This window comes from Marmota monax, unplaced genomic scaffold, assembly GCF_021218885.2.
Source record: "Marmota monax isolate L192 unplaced genomic scaffold, Marmota_monax_Labrador192_F-V1.1 WCK01_AAM20220418_F8-fsc00001, whole genome shotgun sequence".
In the NCBI taxonomy this organism is placed as follows: Eukaryota; Metazoa; Chordata; class Mammalia; order Rodentia; family Sciuridae; genus Marmota; species Marmota monax.
The window spans coordinates 58536514-58561006 of NW_026693777.1; the positions used below are offsets into that span (position 1 = coordinate 58536514).

Consider the following 24493-nt stretch of genomic DNA (forward strand, 5'->3'; position numbering starts at 1 on the left):
TGAGAGCCTGAACCTAAAAAATTCACCTGCATGGATTAACTGGGTGGTAACTGTGAGCAGGTAGGGTTTGGCTAGAGGAAGTGGGCTTTTCACAGTATTCCTTTGAGGTGCATGTTTTGCCCTGTTGAGCTGAGGTTTCCCTCTGCTTCCTGGTGCCATGTTTCCAGCTGCTTTCCTCCACCACACTCTTCTACCATGTTGTTCTGCCTCCGCCTCCTGTCAGACACAGAGCAATGGAGTGGGCCATCTATTGACTAAACCTCTAAAACTCTGATCCCCAAACTTTCCTCCTCTAAAATTTTTCTTGCCAGGTCTTAAGCATTTATATTAAGACACAGCCAGCAAAGAGAACTTCTGGGTGTTTCAATAATCAAAGATTAGTTTATAGTTAATGAAGCACATAAAAATCTTAAAATTAAATGCTTCATTATATTACAAATTTGATTGAACTGCGTGGATTAACTTCTACTGAGCATATGTGCACCAAGCTTATAATGGTATAATTCTATTAAGAAAAGTTTCTGACCCTAAAGATGGGTAATATAATAATAATTTTATATTTATGAAATATTAAGACACTGATCTTATGTTTTTTTGATGGGACTTGATTAAATTACACAGGAGCGAGTAATATTTAGTTAATCAGAACAGTTTAATTATTTGGATAATTCCTTTAAGGCAAACATTACTCCTTAAGGCAGATTTTGTAGCTGCTTGAAAAATAATTTCAACACAATTTTATTCTCATAATATCTATCAATGGTACATTCTATATATAAATTACAGAAGAGTACGAATGATTAATCAGTCTGTATAGTCCATAAAGTTAGAAAAATACAGAATGTTCCAGAAATTGAGGAGAAATGTATTAGTCATGAACTAATACATTAGTTCCCAATCATAATAGTAAAAGCATTTCAAGAATTGTAGTAAATTACATATAACTAGTAACAATAAAAATGAGTTTATTCAATAGCACAAAAATCTGTAACATAATTTTGTAAATGGAAGGTAATATTCTCATCTCTAAACTTCATACAGAATTACCTTTTGAGGAGCTAGTAAGCCTTTTGGTTATTCCAGGATTAAAAAATTAGACCAATTACACAAAATTATCCCAACATTTACCTTAGCATACTTCTATGCATGTTTAAGGTGGCACAGATCTTTCTGAACATTTTATAGCTACAGTGACAAACTTATGCCTATACAGACAGTGAAAATTTATATTAGCATAAAGTGGTACTAAACACTGTTCTCAGCTGTCTGCTGGAAGAGTAGAAGAAGTTAGGTTCCTGAGCCTGTCATGAAGGTATCTTAGCTCCACCAATATGGTCTTAGGAAAAAAGTCAGTTTACTTCACTGGACTTGGCTTCTCTGTCTATAAAATGAGAAGAGTGGCTTTAGGAATCCCTGAAGTCCTTCACAGCCTTAGTCTTTCAAAGAAACTGAAGCTGACTTCATGATTTCCTGTCATCACCAATTCACCAATTTGGTTCTTCTTCGGTGGGCAGAGAAGATAGTCCCTCACTCTCAGTCTAACTGAACAAGAGTTCACCAGATGCATTCACTGTTAATAGGACTAAATCAGACCAAGAATCTAAGTCACTATCTGTGTGAAATTTTAGCCCATTCTTAGCCTATTCTAACAGGCAAAACTGGAAAAAGTATTATATTTGACATGGTATATTTTAACCTTTATATATGCAAATATATCTTAAGGCATTTTAATGTCAGAATTCAGCTTAAAGTATGGATTACATTTTCTTACATACCATAAAATCAATAAAATTAATGGCACTCATTACTCAGAAAAATCTAAGATAATATAAGTCCATTAACTTTTATTTCTCCCTCAGTAAACTGAAAACAAGCTTTGATTCTTCCTCCATCACAAGGAGATTGTGAACAGAAGAGCACAAGATTATGATATGGGTTGAAAATAATCAAAATGGGAAAAATAATAAGTCTTCATCAAGGCTGCTACAAGATTAGATATAATAAAGGAGCACAAAGAAAGTGCTTAATAAATCATAGCAATGATTATTATTTCTCATTATAATTAGGAGTAGTCTTAGAAGAAGGTCATAGTAAAGCATAGCTTTATGGACAGAGAGAATGGCTCTGTTGGGTACTATTGCAGGAAACGATAGATCACATTATAAAGGGAACAACATCAAGACTCTTGTGAATCAAACTGATATTGCATAATTCTGCAATAGCTTCTTAATTGTGAGCCGTGGGTGGGGTGAAACAGAGAGTGATGGGAGAAGCTTCCAGTTCAAAGTAGGAAACAGCTATCTGGTTAATGGCTCAGAAGTGATAATCCTTTTCGCCTCTTGCCAGACAGTCTAGTAGCAGGCTACCCTTCAGGGGGACAAAGCAAGCAGATACCTATTCTCTACAAGATTACCCACTTGCAGTCAAAGTGTTCTTTCTAAAATGTAATTCTGATCCAAGCACTTACCTATATAAATAATTCAGTGTCTGACCATTGTCTACAGAATAAAACCTGTAGCCCAGCTGACTCAGGTCCAGAACCTTACTGTCTTCTATATCTGACTATACTTTTAGACCCACCAGCACACAGTACTCTCCTCCTTTCATGCTTTGCACAGGCCATTACTGCTGTCTGATGCTTCTACTTCCAGCTTCTTTTTAACTTGCCCTCCAGGTATCATCTTGTATATAGCAACTTCTCCAGGAAGCCTTAATAATAGGTGATATATCTCCCCTATGGAGTCTCTTTGAACTTTGTGCTTCTATATATGAATAGGCCACACTGAACTATAATTGCTTGTCTGCTTGTTTATTTTCCTTACTATTCTATGAACATCTTAATCATCTTTGCACCTTCACTGCCTTGCACAGGACTTGAAACCCAGCAGGTGCTCAAAATTTTGTTGAATAAAGGAATATATGAACAAATTAGTGAATTAATGAGAGGCTGAAGTTGATGGGTAGTAGAGGAGGTAAAAGAAACAATCTTCCTATTACATGGTACAGGACTCCAGCCTCCCTAAATAAGGAGTGAAATAGACAATAACAATTCTTGCCACTGTTTGACTCCTTTAGTATCAGAGGTGCTGAGATGGATGAACTGTGGAGTGTGAGTCAATGTATCCATGTAGCAAAGTAAAGTAGTCGTAGATTTAAATTTTTTAAAAATTTTTTCAGGTTATTTTTATGGGTGAAAAAAAATGTGTTCTCATCACTGACATTTTATGAAAGCCTCTTTCATGCATCTGACAGGCAGGGAGATCCACAACCTTTATTTAATGTTCCAGAATATTTGAGATTCAGAAGGGCTATCTTGAGAAAACTAGGCTCTAGATACAGTTGATCACCATTTTTTTGTGTGTGTGGATTCCATATTTTAGAACTTGCTTACTTGTTAAAATTCATTTGCAACCCACAAATCAGCGCTTGCAGCACTTTCAGTTGTTTACAGGTATGTACATGCAAAACAAACAAAAAAATGCAAGGCCAAAGGCACACTCTCAGTTGAAGTTAATGAAGTGACACTATATTATTGCTTTAGCTCTCATACTATGAAAATGGTGTCTTTTTGTGATCCATTTTGTGCCAACTTCTCACATTTTTTACTTCTTCTTTCCTAAGTGCAAGAGGCTGTAATGTATCTTAAGGAGAAAATACATGTATTAGAACAGCTTCATTCAGGCTTGGGTTACAGTGCTGCTGGCTGGTTGGCCTTGAATTCAAAATTCATAAATCAGTAATATATATTCAATAAAGGGCCTTTCAACAGAAACACATAAAATAAGGTCATATTCTGAATGACTGACAAAATGTTCTGACTAGAAGCTTGAAGCAACCTACTCCTGTATTTCCCCTAAGAACAGTAGTTCAATATCTACTATTTCAGTGTTCAAGGCAACTTCATAAAACAAACTAAAATGAATGAGAGAATGAAAATGAGAATAAACTGTATGTTAATCTAAAAATCGGCAAAGGTTTAAAGACCTTACAAATCATCTCTTCACCCTCTTACCCTACTAAATTAATCTCCATTATGCTTACAATAGATTAGGCAGAAAGAGACTTGGGTTTGAATTTCAGACTTGTTGCTTATTGGTCAGGTAAACTTGTTTAAAAAACTAAACCCTTACTGTCTCATTTTCTCACCTGTAAAATGGGCATAATATCTTTCTAAATCCAGCCTGTTTCAAAGGATCACAGAGTCATTAGGTCCTATATGAAAAAGAATACTTTATACTTTCAAGTGCCATGCAAATAAAGTACTTTATTACTTTGTTATAATTCCAAATATAAAATTATTATGTTTTGCAGAGAAACGTATGTAAGGCAATAAAGGCATCATGGTTAAAGTTAATGGCCTTCCTATATACCAGATTTCACTGGGGAAAAAGTGACCAAAAGAAAATCAAGCTCATGCTAAATTATGGACCCACTGAACAAATATCAAAATAAGCATGTGAATAATTATGAGGCCCTTTAACTTAACCTTCACATATGACGACCCTCCTGCTTTAGTTCAGTTAGACTCACAAAGCACTGGTGAGTCCTCATATCTCTTTCAGTACACCCTTTTTCTTCTTCCATCCAGTAGTGAAAATGAATTCTCTGGTGAAGTAAGAGCTAAGGCTCTAATGTCAAAATTTCAGCTGTAAAATTCATTTGCTCATGAAGTAGGAAAGCTATTGAACTTCTTTAAGCTTCTGTTTCCTCCTCTGTAAACTAAGGATGCTGATGATCGTGGTTTGCTCTTACAATTGTTGTGGATTTTCCCTACACTTATATGTAGACTATCTATATAAAGAAAGAGGGACACTGTCAAAATTATTGACAGAATTATTTGGCTCTCTGCTCAGTTCTAGCTACTAGAAGTGACTCATATCTGTATTATATGTGCCTGCTGTTTGTGTCTGATGATGAAAGTTGTTTCTGGTGGAGCCTCACATTTCCATTTTCAACATACTCAGATTTTCACATACCTACAGGAATGGTCATGCCGTGAATTTTATCTGCCCAGCCTGCATAATACCGAAGGGTTTTGATGACACCCTGCAAATCCACATAAAAAGCTTGCAGGAATGGTTTGCCACCATTTAGAGATTCCATAGTCTGTAGGAAAACAAATGAAGAGAAATTAAGTCCCTAGAACTTTCCAACAACATACTAAACTGTTTCTGGAACAAAAGGAAATAAAAGAGAAAGGATGCCAATGAATATAAATGTCAATGTATACCTGTTCAACTCTGGGTTTTCTAATACAGAAATTTCTAGTATTACAAGTCTTGTTGGTTGAATTTCTAGTAAACACCACAAAGAGTACATGTATGTATGTTCTTATATCTTTGTGTTTTCAGTAACCCCTATTCAAATACATAAATGCAAATTTCTATGATGATAATGAAATGTTCTGCTTATTTAACTAGCTTCTGTTATATTAATGATCAGAGTTGAACGGGCATTTTTTGGAGTCTACAGTAGTAATCTGAGTCCATAAAGAGAAATGGGGTCATGGGGTTTTCATGCAATTGATGAGAATATAAAACGTTCTCCACAGCTGCCAAGACCCCTGCTGAGAAATGGAATATTCACAGAGAACAGCAAGTTTATTTATTACCACCAAATAAACAAGATCTCCTCTAGGGAAACTCAGACTTTAACAACTTAAAGGCTGGTTTTTTTGTAAACATTTATGTTAACAACTACTATCTATTAAGAGTAAAGTGTCTGGTCCATTTAATAAAAATAGCAATATTAAACAGCTTTACATTATAAACATTATTATTTTAATAACATATTCTTAAACTGATTAAGTCTGTAACAAAAACAACGACAAATTAACACAATGGAATAAAGTTATTTTGAGTTGAGATATCCTAAAGGTATTATAAGTTTAAAAAATGAAGTAAACAAAAATATACATTTACAATTTCATGCTTTTCTCTATAAGGACATTTTATAACACATACTGGTATAAAATTATTTGATTACTGACAAAACTGAAAATGAAATACTCTTCATTCAATAAAATGAAAATACTATTTAGTGCAATTTATCTATCTACTATGTGTACAAGATGAAACTAATTTAAAAATATCATGTTATTTATCACTGTGTTCCTGCTCACCTTTATTAAAGGGAATCAAATTATTTCCCAGCACTTTTAGAACATTTATATGTTCTTATGGTGTGTATTACATTCTCCATCTAGCTAACACCGAGTCACGATCCATGCAGTTTAGAGTGAGGCAGAGTCAATAATCAGAATTTGAGCCACCTAAATGGTCCCTGTGAGCTGCTGACATGAGAGTCATCTAAAAATTGCCAGCCCTATATTACCCTCAATTGTGTTTACTTCAGATGCCATGTTACCTTCCATTTCTTCCATTAGGAGCTCCCTCTTGCTTCAGAGGCTATCTCTCACAAAAATTATTTCTCCCACAGCTTGGGAGGATTTACAAGCAGAAATCTCATTTAAGTGTGGTGGGAAAAGAGATTTGGTCTCAGTGAGAGAAGTGGCAGGAAAAGGGAGTTTCAAGATATGAAAATGTAACTGTAGAAATAAACTATATCATCTTTAGTACATGCTATTAATCCAATGTTGTAAATATTTCATATATGCAACTCAGACAAACATTTATTGGCCATTTATGTCCCAGGAACTGTGCAAGGAATACAAAGAAATAAATTATAATTTTGATTCTTAAGGAACTCAAAATCCAGTGAAAAGACAAATATATACATCAGTATTTTCCGAGGGTTCCTAAGAACTCAGTTTTACATAGCATTGGTAGGTTAGCCAGAAAAAGTGTGTTGAGACTCAAATTTCAGAAGTACCTAGTGGGCCTTTTCAGAGCATTTAACATGCTCAGTGTCTTGTGAATATCCAGGAAACAGCTTCTTCACCATGGATCATCTTTCTCATAAAATGAATAAACACTGTTGAATATTTTAATAGACAAATGTTACATAGCCATAGTCCAAAACCATCTCCAAAAAGGAATAATTTTTGTTTCGACACCCTGAAGAGATCCCTGAGGGTAAAGTAAAGGGCCATTGTAGGAGGGACACATAGGAAGGGTATTAAAGCTTCCCTCCCAAGACACAAGTCCCAACAGCAATCTGTTTTCCCAAGCCAAGGGAAGGATATGGTACTATGGCTTGAAGGCCCTGGATAAGGAGTCCCTAAATATTAATTGATTAACTGTGGGCCATTCAGGGGGAGATCCCTGGCATTTTGTGTACACATTCCTTAGTGTTTCCAGATTCCAAAAGGTTCGTGTTTTCTAAGATAACTTTTATTTTTAAGAAAATAGTAGCAACAAAACCCACCAGGGAAAAAGCAGCTTCTTATGTGAGGAAAATGATTATTCTAGTGAACAAAAGCTGCTGTGCCTACTGTCTCTCCTTTCTCTTGGCTCTAGAAAAATGGCATGGAAAATGGAGCAGAAAGTATGAGAGGTCCTTTGCTTTTGAAGGATTCTCTAGTCAAGGGGGGTTACTGCTAAACGGGTAAAAACTAGTTCTGATTTTCCAAAGAATCATTTGGTATTGGTCTTGTGCAAGCAGCCTGGAAAAGTTAGGCAAAGAAATTTTTAAAGATTTTTGTTGATTCTGAGAGAAATCCAAACTAATATTTTTGGACTATAAAAACACAACATCTAAAGATATTTTACTCAATAAAAGTTATAGCACCAATATACGGAGCTCTATTTAATGAAATAATGACTCTCCTATTGCCTTATGCTTTTTGCTTTGTTTATCAAGGAGTGGGAGATGTGGAAAAGGAAGATCCTTACTAGTCATAGAATGCTGATCTTCCACCTCCCCACTTGCTCCCTAAACTTGAATATGTCTAAGCATTCCCTGGGTTTCCCCCGATGTCTGCTTTACGGCATAATTTCAGAAAAACTAAGGAACACAAATTCCAGTGGGACGGTAAATCTAGGGTAAAGACTTCCTGTTTTCTTAGATTACTTACTGCAAGAAATGCCCTATCCCGTTCCACCAAGTCTGCAAGCTTGTCCAACAGACGTCCTCTTTCTGAAGCATCCATCCTTCTCCACACGGAACCAAGAGAGAATGCCAGGCGGGCTGCCTGCACTGCTTTGTCTATATCTGCCTGTTAGAGAGGAAGGGGCACAGCTGAATAAAAAAACACTCCAAATAAAAGATAAACCATCATCGTTCATGGAAAAAGTGACTCCTGAATGTCAATGATGGCATCTGGACAGGATATGCTTACTACTCTGTCTTTTGACAGTGGCTACTGCATAGGGAATCTTTTTTTTTAAGAAAGACATACCTTATCTGCTTCTTGAACTTCACATACTTGTTCTCCTGTGGCTGGATTATAGACAGGGAACACTCTTCCACTCTCTGAGTTCTGCCACTCATTGTTAATAAAGATCTAAAAGAAGAGACACAGAATGGGATTTGTGACATGGGTGATCAGAAGTCAGGTAATGGCCAAGAAGTATGGAAATATCATGGCAATAATACAAGTTCTGTATTCTTGTTGGTGTATAGTAGAAGTGTGGGATTTGAAGTGCTACGAGACACCCTAAACAGTATCCAATCCAGCCCCACCCCTAATTCAGGAATTTCTTCTATGATATTTTTGCTTCAATGTCATCCAGAGACTAAATACATTTCTTTAGAGAACATGTCCACTAATAAGAGACAAATAAGCTTAGGAAAGCAAGAGTCCTATGTACATATAAACCACACATTAAGAGGTTAAGAAAACAGTTACTGATAGTCCAAGCTCTGTGGATCAAAGCAACAGTCATCGTGCCTTAGATCCCAGTTTCTCTGTCAGAGGGTAATGACTTTTAAGATGGTGCTGGAATAAGAATGCACCTAATGCTTGGATCTTGAAGTGACTCTGGCCAAACTAACTAGTGAGTTAAACAAATTACACATATAAACCCAAGTGGGATTTCTTTCTCTTCAAGTGTAGGCTACATGGGTTAGCAAAGGAAAAGGAGTTATAACTTTCAAATAGGTCTCTCTCAGATTTCTCAAGAAGAGTGATTTTCTTATTTATGAAATGGAGATTATATTAAAATGGTGAAGAGGTTAATAATTTAGGAATTTACTCAAGCCAATTTCTCAAAAAAAATTAACAAATGCATTAAAGTATAAGGGAAAAGTTAGGCAAAGAAATATTTAAAGATTTTTTGTTGATTCTAAGAGAAATCCAAATTAATATTTTTGGACTATGAAAACACAACATCTAAAGATATTTTACTTAATAAAAGTTATAGCACCAAAATGAAAATTTCTAAACTTATGAACCAGTCAGCCAACTAATTTAGGACAAACAAAATGACAAATTGAATTATTATTCTCTGCCAATTTTCTTTTTGTTTTTACTAATCACAAATGAGGCTTAATAAGTATAAATCTACACTTCTAAATACCAAATTATAGAAAACATCCCAAGGTTTCCTTTTCACATTTTCTCCTCAATTTGATACAACAATGAGCCTATGTGGAAGAAGGCACTAATTAAACTAAAGTTTTCTTTTTCTAAATGTTTTTTAAGATAAAGGGAAATAAAATAACTTAAATTTGCATAGTACTTAATACAAACATATTAAGCACAAAAACAATGGTCTTGTAGTTGTGTAACATTTTATAGTTTATACAGATTATAAACATGCTTAATATGACACCTTCATTTACTCAATAGATACTCAGGTATTTCTAGACAAAGGAAAGGCAAAGATGATTAAGATAGTTTCAGTCCTCCCAGGTCTTACATTCTTTACTATTTCATTAAATAGAGCTCTGTGTATCTCAGGATATAATGGTTAATTTTCCTAGTATGCAAAATGTTAAGATTTCTTCACTGTTATTATTTTTGGTAGACCCAACCACATCATACTAAAAAAATGACTGTGCTGACAACATTGTTAGTACAGATAATAAATATGTCCACTTGAACATTTTCAACTTCTCTGGGCAATTTAAAAAATTTTTAGTTCTGTCATTTTTCTCTGACCAGGCCTCCATGGAGAAAGGTTTATCTCAAGGAAGTTAGCAGGGAAAAGTACAAAATTAGGCCTGGAACACTATGATGCAGTAAATTGAGTTAATGACCAAAAGTTTATGGGGACAGAATAAAAGGAAACAGGAATCAATATGAAGAGGCTCCCCAATGGCTAATACTAAGATAATTTAAACCACAAAATAAATAATTATAGCAATGGATGCTTACCCATAGAATGACAAGGTGTCTGAGTTCATAATGATATAATTTTTAAATGTATAACTAAACAAATAGGGATAAGGAATAGCTCTTCAGAGCAAATCACCACTTAACAGATATGAAAGAATAATGGAATTTGTTGTTCACCATTTGTCAAACACTACAATAATAATTGCTATAGGCAAAAATCATCAGTGGATGGCAAAATTAGTGGGAAAAAGTATAATGAAAAACTGGATGTTCATGTAATCTCTTAAATAATTTCCCTCAAGATACTCACTAATCACAAACGAAAAAACATAATAACTTTACATTCGAAAAATTTGGCCAACATCACCTTAATCAAGTGATCAAAGTTGACATCATTAATAATAAGAAAAATTGACATCATGTGCTCCTGATACAATACACCTAGAAAGACATCCATCACTTTTGTGGTATTCTTACCCAAAAGGCATAACTCATTTTAATCAAGAGGAAACATCAGTCAAATCCAAATTAAAACGTATCCTACAAAATAACTGGCCCATATTCTAAAAGTGCCAAGGTCATGAAAGATAACCTTTTAAAACTGTTCCAAATTAAAGGATGTTTGTGAGACATAAACCATGTAGCCTTGTATGAGCTCCTGGACCAGAAAAAAATAAAAGATATTATTGGGACAATTGGTAAAATTTGAATAAGGGGTTTAGGTTAGAGAATAATATTGTATCAATGTTACTTCCTGATTTTTACTGCCATACTATAGTTATATAAGGGCACTGGGGTGAAAGGTATATGAGATTTCTTTGTACTATTTTTTGCAATATTTTGTGAATCTGAAATTATTTCAAAATGAAAATAAAAATAAGAATTTATAAAAACTAGTGTCATCTTTTAATGTCTTTCACACAATAAAGGCCCCAAATATGTTAAATGAAAAAATGAGGAGCAATACTTTTTTTTTGTACAAAAATTCTTTTACACGGATTTGTGTAAAATGAAATAAACAGTTCAAGATCTACCTTAAAATATGGCCCAATGCTGTCAAATTATTCATTTAAATATTTACCTATTATTTCAACTTAAAGGCTTAGTAAAGTCAGTATGAAAAATGAAAAATCTGCTTTTCAGCTTGTCGAACTTCAGAAAAGGCATAAGGAAAAACATGGACTTTTCTACTCCAGAGCTCTTTGAAAGTACATAAGACTTGTGACCCTAGGTCGGACTGTTGGTCAGTTTCTTCATTTGTAAAATATACAAGTATTCGCTTATAATATTGTATGATTCTGTAATGCTGTAATTGAGAGCAAAAGAAACACATGGCTCATGAAAGAAGGTACCTGTCTACTCTAGATTTCTGAGAGGATAGAACAAATTAGCCCATAAACCTAACTTTCTTTCCATGATTGTGAAGAACTGTTCATTGACATTTTATGGGTTGTTGTCGGTATTAAAAGACATAATGGATGTGGTAGGCACTTAATGTTAACTGGAATGGAATGTCTGCTGGTAGAGGACATGAATCACTGTCTAACATCTTTCCTGATAAGATTAGAAATTCAATACCTCCTGGGCCAAGATAAAATCTGAAACACTGAAGAATGAAGACTACATTTGGGTAACAAATATTTCTTATATCATGCTGTATTTAATATAAAGGATGTATGTAACATAAATGTTAAGATTCATCATATTAAAACCCTATGAGCACACCATTCAAGTTAGTAGCATAATTGTAGTTACTTGTGTATTCCTCCTGATGCTTTCTTCCAGCTTGATCTACACTGCTACTTGAGGTACCCACTAGACTGGATTCTTCATTTATTTATTCTTAGATATTTCCCTTTTCTTTCCCTAATATACTAATTATTAGAGCAGGTTTTCACAGGTACCTGTTTTATCAATCTTGTAAAATATACTGTTCAGTCATCTTGATTTTTAAATAGTTTATCTGTTTGTTCTATGATAATTGAAAGCTATGTTGGAATTTCTCATTTTGGTTTGGTGGATTTGTCAGCATAAACCTTAGCTCCATTGTTTTATCTTTATAAATGTGAAGCAATTTTATTAAGGAATATGTTTGTAACTATTAGATTTTTCTGGTAAACTATTTATCATATAATATTACCCTCTTTATTACAATAAACTTTGGATCTTACAGCCTGTTTTGTTTAATATAGACTGAACACTCTTAATCTGAAAATTCAAAGTCTGAAATGTTTGGAAATCTAAAACTTACTGAATGCTGACATGAATGCTCAAAAAGTTTCAGATGCTAGAGCATTTCAGATTTCAGATTTTTGGATTAGAAAAATCAACTAGTAAAGTTTATAAAATATTTCAAAATCTCAAAAACTCTGAAATCTGCAATAAGGAATACCTGCATTAGCTATTAACCTGTATTAGCTTTGGCTATCTAAGTTTTTTCTAAGCCTCATGTATCATTCCCCATCCTTTTGCTCTCAACTGTGTCTTTACTATTTTGATGTAAATAATGCAGCCTTAGATTGTATTTTATTAATAATAAAAATGTCTGTTAACTAGTGAGTTTAACACATTTGCATTTATTATGATTATGACATGTGTTATTTTTGGAAATGATGCTATGTGCCTTGCCTCATTTTACTTTCTATTTTCTCCTTTCTTGCTTCTTTTAGTTAAGTTAGGTTGTTGGTGTTTATTTTATAATTTAATTATTCCTTTGGAAGTTGCATACTGTTAATATTCTTTAAGTGTTTTTCCATAGTATTTTATCATACATGTTTAACAACCTGAAATCTAAAGGTAATCAATACCTTAACCCTGCTCCCAAACAACACAATGGCCTCAGAATGCTAAATCCAATCACTCTTCTCCGAGAAGTTTGTTTTACTAAAGTTTTATTTTATATATAAAATGACTTCTTATTTTAAAAAAGGTTTTTAAATTTTTATTCAGATTAATCCTTAGAATCTCATTTGATAATTTGGGGTAATGTATCAATTCTTGTTTTCCTGATCATGTATTTAATTGCACCCTCATTCTCAAAAGATATTCCAGATGAGTTACACAGTTTTAGGTAGTCAGTAATTTTTTCACAGCACTTTATAGCTATGATTCAAATATTTTCTATCTTGCAGTGATGCTTATAATAAATCTGCCAGAAGCTTCTAATCATTTATTTGTTGATGACTTAGTGATTTGCCTTTTCTATCTTTCACTTTTCAGGTTTTGCCTTTTTCTTTGGTATTCTTAAATTTCATCACAGTATGTCTAATAATTCTGTTTCTATTTATCTTGATATCTATTCACTATGCTTACAGTATATATGAATTTTTGTCTAAATTCTGGAATATTCTTAATCTTTATTTTTTTAAATAAAATTCTATTCTCTTCCTCAAGAACTCCAATCATTACACTTAAGTCAATGCTTAATGTCTTTTTACCACTCATATTTTCTATTTCCTTTTCTCTCTGCGCTGCAGTCAAAGAATTTCTTCCAGTTCACTAATTCTCACTTTACCTAGATCTAAAATGTTTATATTCTTATTTCTAAAACCTATGCTTTGTTCCTTTTCAAAACTGCCAAGCCATTTCTTTTGGCATTTAAAATTAATGCACTTTAATTTTTAGAACAGTTTTAAATTTATAGGAAACTGAATAGATAGTATAGAGAGTTCCCACGTATCTCGTTCTCTCTCTCCATCATTATTCTCTATGATTAATATCTTACATTAGAGTGGTACAGTTATACTAGGCTTCACTCTTTGTGTTGCAGCATAATATAGAGTCGCTTTGCTACCTTAAAAATCCTGTCCTCCACCTACTCAACCCTCCACCCTTCTCCTAAACTCCTGACAAAAACTAATACATAGTCTTGCCTTTTCCAGAGTGTCAATTAGTTGTAATCATGGAACAGATTATTAATGCCTCTTCAGACTGGCTGCTTTCATTTAGCCATACACTTAAATTTCATCCATGTCTTCCTATGGCTTGATAGCTCATTTTTAAAATACTGCATAATATTCTATTATATGGATGTAACACAGTTTGTTTATTCACCTTTTAAAGGACAACCCTGATTAATCTAGTTTGCTTTCAGTCTGGAGTAAATATGAATAAAGCTGCTATTTAATACTGATTTGCAAGTTTTTGTATGGACATAAGTTTTCAACTTATTTTGGTAAAATGCCTGGGAGAGTAACTGCTGGATCATACATTAATACTATTCTTAGCTCTGTACAAAACTGCCCAATTGTTTTCCAAAATGACTGTTAGACTTTCTTTGCATTCTTGCCAGCAATAAAGGAGAGCTCCTTTTGCTCCACATCCTCATCAGTATTAGGTGTTGTTAGTCCTTTGGATTTTAGTCATTTTAATAGGTATGTAGAAGTATCTTTGTTGCTTTAGTTTGCAATTCTCTTATGCCATCTTTTCATATGCTTATTTTTTGTCTGCATATCTTCTTTGGTGAGGTGTCTATTTATACTTTTTTGTCCATTGTTTAATTGGGTTGTTTCCTTCCTTACTGGTGAGTTTTTAAAAACTCAGTAGTATACTTAAGATAAAAGTCCTTCATCAGGTGTATGTTTTGCAAATATTTTTTCACAATTGTAATTTGTCTTATCTCTTAACATTATCTTCTACAGATCAAAAATTCTTAATTTTAAGAAGTCCAACTTATCAGTTTCTTTCCCTGGGTCAGGATTTCGGCACTGTAAAACTACGTTGCCAATCATAAGGTCATCTAGATTCTTCTCCTATGTTATCATTAAGAAATATTATAGTTTTGCATTTTACATTTAGGTCTATGATTCATTTGAGTTAATGTTTTTGTGAAAGGTGTAAGGTCAGTGTTTTGACTCACTGGTCTGTAGAAGTCTAGTTGTATCAGTACTGTGTGTTCAAAATTATTGCCTCCATTAATGTTAATGCTGCTTTGTGAGTCAAAGATCAGTTAACTATTTGTTTGGCTGTTTTCTCCCTATTCAACTGGTTTGTTTGTTTCATTTTGTTTTGTTGTCACTACCACACTGTTTTGATTACTGTAGCTTTCTAGTAAGTTCTGAAGTTGGGTAATGTCTGTCCTCCAACTTTGTTCTCATCCATCAATATTGTGTTAGTTATTCTGGGAGTTTTGCCTTTCCATACAAAACTTAGAGTAAGTTTGCTGACATCCAAAATACAACTTACCAGGATTTTTATTGTGATTGCATTAAACTACAGCTCAAGTTGAGAAGAAGTTACACCTTAATAATACTGAATCTTCCTCCATGAATTCTCTCTCCACTTATTTAGATCTCCTTTGAGTTCTTTCATCTAAATTTTCTGGATTTCCTCATTAATATCTTGTACATATTTTAATGGATTTATCCCTATTTCTCTCTCTCTCTCTCTCTCCCTCCCTCCCTCCCTCCCTCGATTTTGCTCTCGCTCTCTCTGGGGGAATGTAAAAGGTACTGTGTTTTTTTATTTCAAATTCCAATCATTCATTTCTGTTATATAGGAAAGTAAATAACTTTTGTATATTACCTTTGTATTCTGAAACTTTGCTACAATCTTTTATTATCCTAGAAGTTTTTTTTTATTTGTTCTAATTAGTTATAAGTGACAGCAGAATGCATTTTGGTTCATTGTACCAAGGAGTTGTTTTTGTTTGTTTTTTGCTATAATCCCTAGGGATTTCAACATACATAATTGTGTCATAGGCAAAGATGATTTTATTTTTTCCTTCCTAGTCTGTGTACCCTGTTATTTCTTTTTCTTGACTTACTGCATTAATGAAGACTTCCATGATAATGTAAAAAGGAATGACAAGAGGGGAAAATAGGAGTGACAAGAGGGGATATCTTGTTCTAATATTCAAGGGAAAGCATTTAGTTCTCATTCATTAAGTAAGATGTTAGATGTAGATGATCTTTATGTAGATATTCTTTATCAAGTTGAAGAAATCACCCACAATTTCTAGTTTGCTAAGAGGTTTTATTTTGTTTTATCACAAAAGAGTGTTGTATTTTGTCAAATGCTGGGGGTTTTTTGCATGTAGAGACATGATCACATGATTTTTCTGTTGTCAGCAATATTGATGAAATACATTAATTGAAATTTGAATGTCAAATCAGTCTGGTGTACCTGGAATAAATCTCACTCACTTGTGTTGTATCATTCCTTTTATACAATATTAGATTCAATTTGCTATTTTGTTCAAGATTTTTGCATCTTTTTTTATTTGTTTCTGGTACTGGAGATTGAACCCAGGGGCCGTTTGCCACCAACCACATCTCCAGCCTTTTGTTTTTGTTTTTGTTTTTGAGATAGGGTCTCCCTAAATTGCAAAGACTGACCTCGAACTTGCAATCCTCCCTGCTTCAGCTTCTGGAGTCTCTGGGATTATAGCTGGGTATATCCACATCTATGTTCATGAGAGATGTTAATTTGCAGTTTTCCTTTCTTATAACGTTTTTGTCTGGTTTTGGCATTAAGGTATGATGGTCTTATAAAATGAATTAGTATTCCTTCTGGTTCTATTTTCTGAAAGATACCGTAGAAAATTTATATGCTTAGTAGTAGTTACCAGTGAAACCATCTTTATGTGATGCTTTTATTATTGGAAGGTCATTAATTATTGATTGAATTTCTTGAATAGATGTAGATTTATTGAGATGATCTATTTCTCTTTGTTTAGATTTTGGTAAAATGTGTCTTCAAAGGAATTTACCCATGTCTTCTAAATTATCAAAAATGGCATAGAGTTGTTCATAATATTCCTTTATTATTCTTCTACTGTCCATGGCAGTAGCAGTATTGGCTTCTCTTCATTTCTGATGTTAGTAATTTGTGTTTTCTCTCTCTCTTTTGGTTAGTCAGGCTAGATGTTCAGCAATTTTATTTTATTTACCATTCATATTTTTTCTTTGTGGTCTTTAGATATACATGACAATACAGTGTATTTTGAAATATTCAGCCATTTTATTGATTATTTTCAAATTTAACCAGTCTATGGTTTTATTGATTTTCTTTGTTTTCTTGTTTTCAATTAAATTGATTCCTGCTATAATTATTATATTCTTCTGTTTGCTCTGTTGTACTTTTCTCCTAGTTTCCTAGAGTGCAGCTTAGAACATTTTTTCTCTTCTAATATATTCATTCAATGCTATAAAATTCTCTCTAAATGCTTTGTTAGTTGAATTCCATGAAATTTGATATTTCATTTTCATTTTGTTAAAAATATTTTTTATTTCTCTTGAGACTTATTCTTTAGAAGTATGTTATTTAATCTCCAAATGTTGTGAAATTTTTCAGCTATTTTCTGATCTAATTTAATCCCATTGTGGTATGAGAGTATATTTTGTGCTATTTTTACTGTTTTAAGTTTGTTAAGGTATGTCTCATAGACATGTGGTCTACCTTGGTGATGTTCTATGTGAGCTTGAGAAGAATGTATACTGTGCTGATGCTGGATGGATATTTACAATTCCTACAACTGGTGATTGGCATATTTCCCTTTAGAGAAGATCTAACTTTCATATTTTCCTTCATCTCCCTATTCATTTTCAGTTCACTGTCTTAATTAACAAACACAATAAAAGTAATATATATATATATATATATATATATATATATATATATATATATAGAACTGACCTCATTATTTATATTTAATAGTTTAATATTTAATATGATCAATATAGATAAGAAAAATAAATAAAAAGCAAAAAGGTTAGAAATAAAAGAATATTGTCTTTACTCTAGGATGACATGATTGTCCATGTAGAAATTCCTAAGAAATCAACCAAATGCTGGATGGGTAAATTTAGCAAAGTTTTAGAATACAAGATCAATATACAGTCAGCACACTATCAGCAAATCAATGGAAAACCAACTTTAAATACATAAACACACATACACATACATACATACATATTCATATATACTCATTCAAGACAGTTGCAAAGTGACAGAAGGAATCTTTAGACTATATTGTTTAGTTTACTTCCAAAATGAAGAATCTTGTCCAGCACCTTTGGCAGCAACTATTAACATTTTAAAATATAAAGTTTCAGAAGTGGTAGTCCAAAGGAGTTTTAGACTCTAGTCACAATGCAACAAATTTGTAAGAATAAGGGACCTGAAAAACTTACTTTCCACATACTCCCCCGCTGTGAGGCAGGTTGATAGAATACAAATAGCATAAATTAGAACTGAGAAAGAAAGGAATATCCCTGAGTAGAAATTTACCTCCACAGAAAACAACAACTATGAAATGATTATTAAAGGGCTACTCCAAGCATGGAAATGCTTGTAGGTACTACTGAAAAATCCACAGAAGATGTGTACTCTGGAACTTATAATAAAGTTTCAAAGATAAGATTACTTTCAAGAAAGTTAAATAATGCTGTATACTCTGATTTAGTGCCAAGATGGATGGTAGAGATAAGCATCACAGGAGATCACTTCAGAGAAGGGAGGGATTGGTGTGGTGTGGCTGACATGTTAGATGAACACTTCAGGGAAACAAACAATGAGGGAGTCCAGTCTGGGGTAGGGAACAGGAAGGGTAGAAGAAAGAAACTCTATCCCTAATAAAATGCTTCAGCTGCCCTATCAGCCTCTCTTCCTTGACTTTGGCTCTTCTCTGAGGATCATCTGATACCCTGGTTTAAGAAGTGTGACAGAGAAGAAAGAAACAAAGTTGAGCTTCTCTCCTTCCCTTCTACAAGTCCCTTGACCTTACAAAAAGCTCAAAAGATTGAGCTGCCCCTGGCTTCTCAACACCAGCCTCTACCACAACACTGTCCTGAAAGTAAGCATAAAATCTTCAGGCAAGCAAGGCCCAGAAATCATGAAAATCCTTAAGAAATGAGAGAAATAATCAGAATCTAACGCATAAAGGTGGTCAAGCAAAGTCATAGACAGTAGGAACACACTAGAAAACAGGAAAAAAAAGTTTAACATAAAGTAGTCAACATCTATGAAGAGTAGTGGTAAAAAGGAGTGAAAATACTATGGAGAAAGCAGGAAGAAAAGATTTAAAAGATAAGGAAAATACTGAAAAAGAGAACAACAATTTTGATAAAAATACACAATTCTGTTAGAACAGAAGAGAAACAATAAAGTGAGAAGGGAACCAAGAATAAGGGAGGTGGGTGGGGGGTCAGAGAGAAAAGAGAACATGACAGGGCAAAGAGAAATTTTCACCTTTCGTGAAAGCTAAAAATGGAGACATTTGGTATTTTGAAATACGCAATGCTGAATAATTAGCTATATTTTCTTTTCTTTCTTTTTTTTTCACCATAGAAATACTGTTAGAAAAGCAGTAAAGCAAAGCCAGCCACAAAATAAGGTAATCAGTGCATGAAAAAAAAAAAAAAAAAAAAACTTGACAGTCACATCCTTGGGCTATCAGAATCCTTTATTTGCAGATACATAAGATCATGCTCTTGGTTTTGATCAATTTCTGTGTTTTGCCACTATCTTACACAATGGAGAGGGAACTGTACTATAGGAGAGTGCAGTATTCCTTGGTAAGTAATATCCTGATATTCCTAAGTATATATACCTAAGGGGAAAGGTTCTGAGACATGGGCTTCACCAGGCAGGTACACATGCCTATAAGCCCAGTTACTAGGGAGTCTGAGACAGAAGGATGGAGAATTCAAGGCCAGCCGTAGCAACTTAGTGAGACCCTCTCTCAAAATTTGAAAAATTATTAAATAAAGAGCTGGGGAGGTAACTCAGTGGGAGCACCCCTGGGTTCAATCCCTGGTACTGAAAAAGTAAATAAATAAACAAAGATATGGACTCCTATGGTTTCTTCTTATTAACGCCCCTTTCCCTCCCTCCTTTCTTTCATTTTTAATATCTGTCAATAGTATCTTCTGAGTGTTTACTATCTTCTAGAAGTTGTGCTTACTAGGGTCTCCTTAAATTTTTGAATTTTCTTTCTTAGCCAGTAAATTATGTCTTTCATTCTAAACATATCTGCCTATCTCTAGTGTATGCTCCCAGTGGTTAAGAGGGCCAAAGAGGTTCCTGTACTAGTCATCCCAAGAAACAAAAATTTATACTAAAACATATAAATAACAGTGAAGAGAAAATAAATGACTTTGTGCTTCATTCACTTGTAGAAAACAGATTTAGCTAAAACACACCCAATCATGTATAATCTGGGACCTACCTATTCTACTGTCCCACAATTCCCACATCTGTGCTACTGACATCTGTTTTAGGAAAAATAGTAAGAAGCAGTCAGCTTGAATGAGCAGCCTTGACAGAGGCACAGTGAATTACAGCATCTGTTGCTCTGTTGAAGCAACATGGCATTGGAGCCAAGTACACACCAATGTCAGTTGTGACATATTCCCAAATTGGAAGAAACTAAACTTGCCATCAGTGTTGTGGCAGAAGGCAATGGGAATTGCTACTGGTAATGGTTAATGTTCATTTCTTCCTGTTCCACTTTCTATAAACAAGCTAATGCCTATACAAGCTCATTACTGTAAACTGAGCACATTTAAATTGGCAGTAAAACCGGAGTATTTACTCTAGTGAACATATAAAGTGCCTCATCCAATGTTTTGGAAATGTTTCAAGTTTTGAAACCAAGCAGCTGGCAGCTTTACAAGCCAAACCTTACACTTAAATCACTCACTCTGGAAAGTTTTTTGGTGTCCCGTGTCAGGTAGTACCATTCAGCAGACATTCATTCCCCCACCCGTTGGATTCTTTTGCAATAAATTTGCATTCACAGGGCTTTTATAACTCTTCCAGCACCATGGATTCCAATGGCTGTTGATTAAATGTATATATTCTGTGCATTTAATCTGACTTTCATTATGGTCACTTCGTAAAACCGCCACAGACTGGACAAGCGATGACACATAGCAAGAACCTGGAATCCCTGCAAAGTCTCAGGTTAGGTTTTTTTCTCCTTCTTTATTAATAGTGACCATTTTGTGGCCTAGCTCTAAATCAGCAAAAGTATTTGACAGCAAATGTTCCTATCTATGGATTATATATAACCCGTCCTAAACACCAGATGAAAAAGGGATAACCCCGGGAAAGGAAGGGCTTGCTTCCATGTAAATCATGTTACAAATTGGACAACACCCAGAGAGTTCATTGTTCAGCCTCAATTGTGAAGGCCATTCCCATTTACTATTCCCCTGGAATCGATGTTAATTAAGGCAGACTGAGACCATAAATCAGCCTGGAAGTTTTACAATGTAACTCAGCATTAAGCATATGTATTTAAATAAAAAGTAACTGATTAACCACTAGAGTTTTTCCAGAAGTTGCCTAGGCCATTTCTTTATAATAGAAATGTCACTTTTCATTTTTGTGAAGAGAAGAAATGAAAGATATATCTTCTAAAAAGGTGAATTAAGGTCAGTTAAATGCCTCACAACGCCTTATTAGAAGGAAGGGAGAAGGTGAAAAGAAAGAGGGGAAAGGAGAGGGCAAAAACATAAGGGGTTATGTATAAAAGGGGAGGCAATTGGCATATTTGCTCTATTTCCCTTGAAGTCATTAACTCTTCCTTTATGAACAATCATTTATTATGAACCTACTATAGGTTACACACTGTGCTTGGCAATAGGGGATAAAGAATAAATAAGAACCAGTCTTTGCCCTTGAAATATGTGTTCAGCATTGTTAACCATAACACAATAATATGATGTGTAACAACACTCAAAAATATTTATTGAGTAGCTCCTATGCATCTATGCATATGCTCCAAAATAACATATTTTATATTCTAATTTTGCATAACTCCAGAGAGGCAATTGTGTACCTCAGACAAAGCCAATACCAAAGCAACCACATCTGCCAGAAGCCAAATGAACATTTCTCCAGAGAAAGGATGTGGGTTCATCAAAGAAAGCACTAACTTTCTGACCCCACAGTTGCAGAGACAGAATAGTTGATACCCATGTTCTTCAACAGCTGTGCTAACAGGGTACACCTACATAGTTCAACTACTGCTTGCATAGAAAAACCACCCGCAGTCAGATAATTTAGGGAAAGGGGTTTATTTTAGCTCAAAGTACATGGATAACACATAATATATTGGTCAGCTTTTCATCACTGTGACCAAATACATGACAAGAACAACTTAGGCATGGTGGTGCATGCCTGTAATCCAGTGATTCAAGAACCTGAAGTAGGAGGAGACCAAGTTCAAAGTCAGCCTCAGTGAGGTCCTACGCAACTTAGTGAGACCCTGTCTTAAAATAAAAATAAAATAAAATGGGATGGAGATGTAGCTAGTGGTAAAGTCGTTCTATATTCAAACTCTAGTACCTCCTCTCAAAAAAAAAAAAAGAAAAAGAAAAAACTCAAAGGAGGAAAAGTTTATTTTGGCTCATGGTTTCAGAGATTTAGTTCTTGTTGGCTGACACCACAGCTCTGGGCCCAAGGTGAGGCAGAATATCATGGCAAAAGGGCATGAAAGAAGGGTGTCACAGAAGAAAACTACTCTGATTATGGTAGCCAGAAAGCAGATGGGGGGTGGGGCTCAGAGAGAAGATGAATCCTTCCAGGGCACACTCTCAGTGACCCACCTCCTCTAGCCATGTTCTACCTGCCATTAGTCCATTCTAGCTAGTATGTACCGATTAGATTACAACTGGCTAGATTACAATTTCCATAATCCAACCAAATGGTTGATACATGGGTATTAACTATGCTGTCTCTTCAACCATGGGGTCAGAAAGCTAGTGCTTTCTTTGATGAACCCACATCCTTTCTCTGGAGAAATGTTCATTTGGCTTCTGTCTGGCAGATGTGGTTGCTTTGGTATTGGCTTTGTCTGAGGCACACAATTGCCTCTCTGGAGTTATATAAAATTAGAATATAAAATATGTTATTTTGGAGCATATCCATAGATGCATAGGAGCTACTCAATAGTCTTGCATTAACACAGGAGTTTTGGGTGGGGGAGACAGCTCATTTCCAAACCATAATACACATTCAGTAGGTAATTCAGACACAACTAGCATCAGTAGGTGCTCACCATGTACTAAGAACCTTCACCATTTCATTTAATTCATAAAGCAAATCTGTGATATAGATATTATTTTCCTTTCTAGAGGAATAAACTAGAATTTATGTTCCAAGTCCAAGACTACATGTTGCAAATAATTCATAGGGCAAAAAACTGATGCTATCAAAGCTCTTTCCATTCCCCTGAGCATCTCTGGATTCCCCCTCTTTTCTGCAAAGTTAGAACCTTAAAAATCTATGTTCTGTTTGACTAAAGGCAGTAAAAAAATACAATCAGTAATCAGACATTTACTGGAAAGTCAGAATTAAAAACCAAATCAATTAAGAGATTATAATAAAAGTTAACATTTGAACACTTCACACATATTGAATCTTTTAATCCTCACAACTACTAAATCAAGTACACACTCTCCTGATCCCTGTTTCATGGATGAGAAAGGTGAGCTTCAGAGACTTAAAAGAACTTGCTAGGAATACAGTGTACCTGGGATTCAAAACTTCAAGACTCTAGAATTTCATCTTCAGTTCTAGATAATTTATAATAGGGTAATGCCCTAGTGTAACTTCCTTCATACTGTATAACCTCTATGTGGCCATTTGTACTGTTCTGAAACACATTGATTAAATGTGTTTCTTTCTGTATAATCTGGCCCCAACCACTCTCTTCTGACTCTTCTGACACTCCTCACCAAGTATCTAAGCCAGAATAACATCTATACAACATTGTTTATGTATGTAAAAATGCACAAAGACAAAATAACACTATATTTTCCATCAAGAATATGTTCATATATAAATTTCAAGGGGAGGAGATGCCTGGGGAGAACCAGAGAGTTCTTAAACAGACCAGTGGCTTATAGTGTGCCATAAAATGAGGAGCCTGATAACTTAAAATCTGTGGGTGTAAATTCCTCCTTGACTTAGTTCATTCAACTGCTATAACAAAACATCACACAAAAATAACAACAAACAATAGAAATTTTTAAATTTCTATAAACAGAAATTTTATAAATTTTTATAAACAACAGAATTTTTTCTCACTGAGGAAAAGTTCTGGAGGTTAGAAAGTCTTAAGTCAAGATACCAGAAGATTCAGTGTCTGGTGAGGGCCCACTTTCTGGTTCATAGAAGGTGCCTTCTCCCTCTGTCCTCATATGGCTCAAAGGAATGTACTAGCTGTGTTATGCCTTTTTTATAAGGGCACCAATCCCATTCACGAGGCTTCCGTCTTGCTAATTACCTCCCAAAGTCCCCACCTCTAATACCATCAACTGGACATTAGGATTTTAAGATATAAATTTGGGGGAGACATAAACA

At 34.4% G+C, this 24493-nt stretch overlaps 1 protein-coding gene across 3 annotated transcripts in view; it reads right to left on the minus strand.

Moving 5' to 3' along the window:
• The window catches only part of Aldh1a2 (aldehyde dehydrogenase 1 family member A2), an 89500-nt gene that overhangs the window by 42353 nt on the left and 22654 nt on the right, over nucleotides 1–24493 (minus strand). For all 3 annotated transcript variants that reach the window (XM_046461792.2, XM_058584840.1, XM_046461793.1), the window contains exons 2-4: nucleotides 8300–8404; nucleotides 7976–8116; nucleotides 4977–5106 (exon numbers count right to left, since the gene is read on the minus strand). In XM_046461792.2, coding sequence (XP_046317748.1) covers nucleotides 4977–5106; nucleotides 7976–8116; nucleotides 8300–8404 — 376 coding nt within the window. The remainder of the gene's footprint in view (nucleotides 1–4976; nucleotides 5107–7975; nucleotides 8117–8299; nucleotides 8405–24493) is intronic.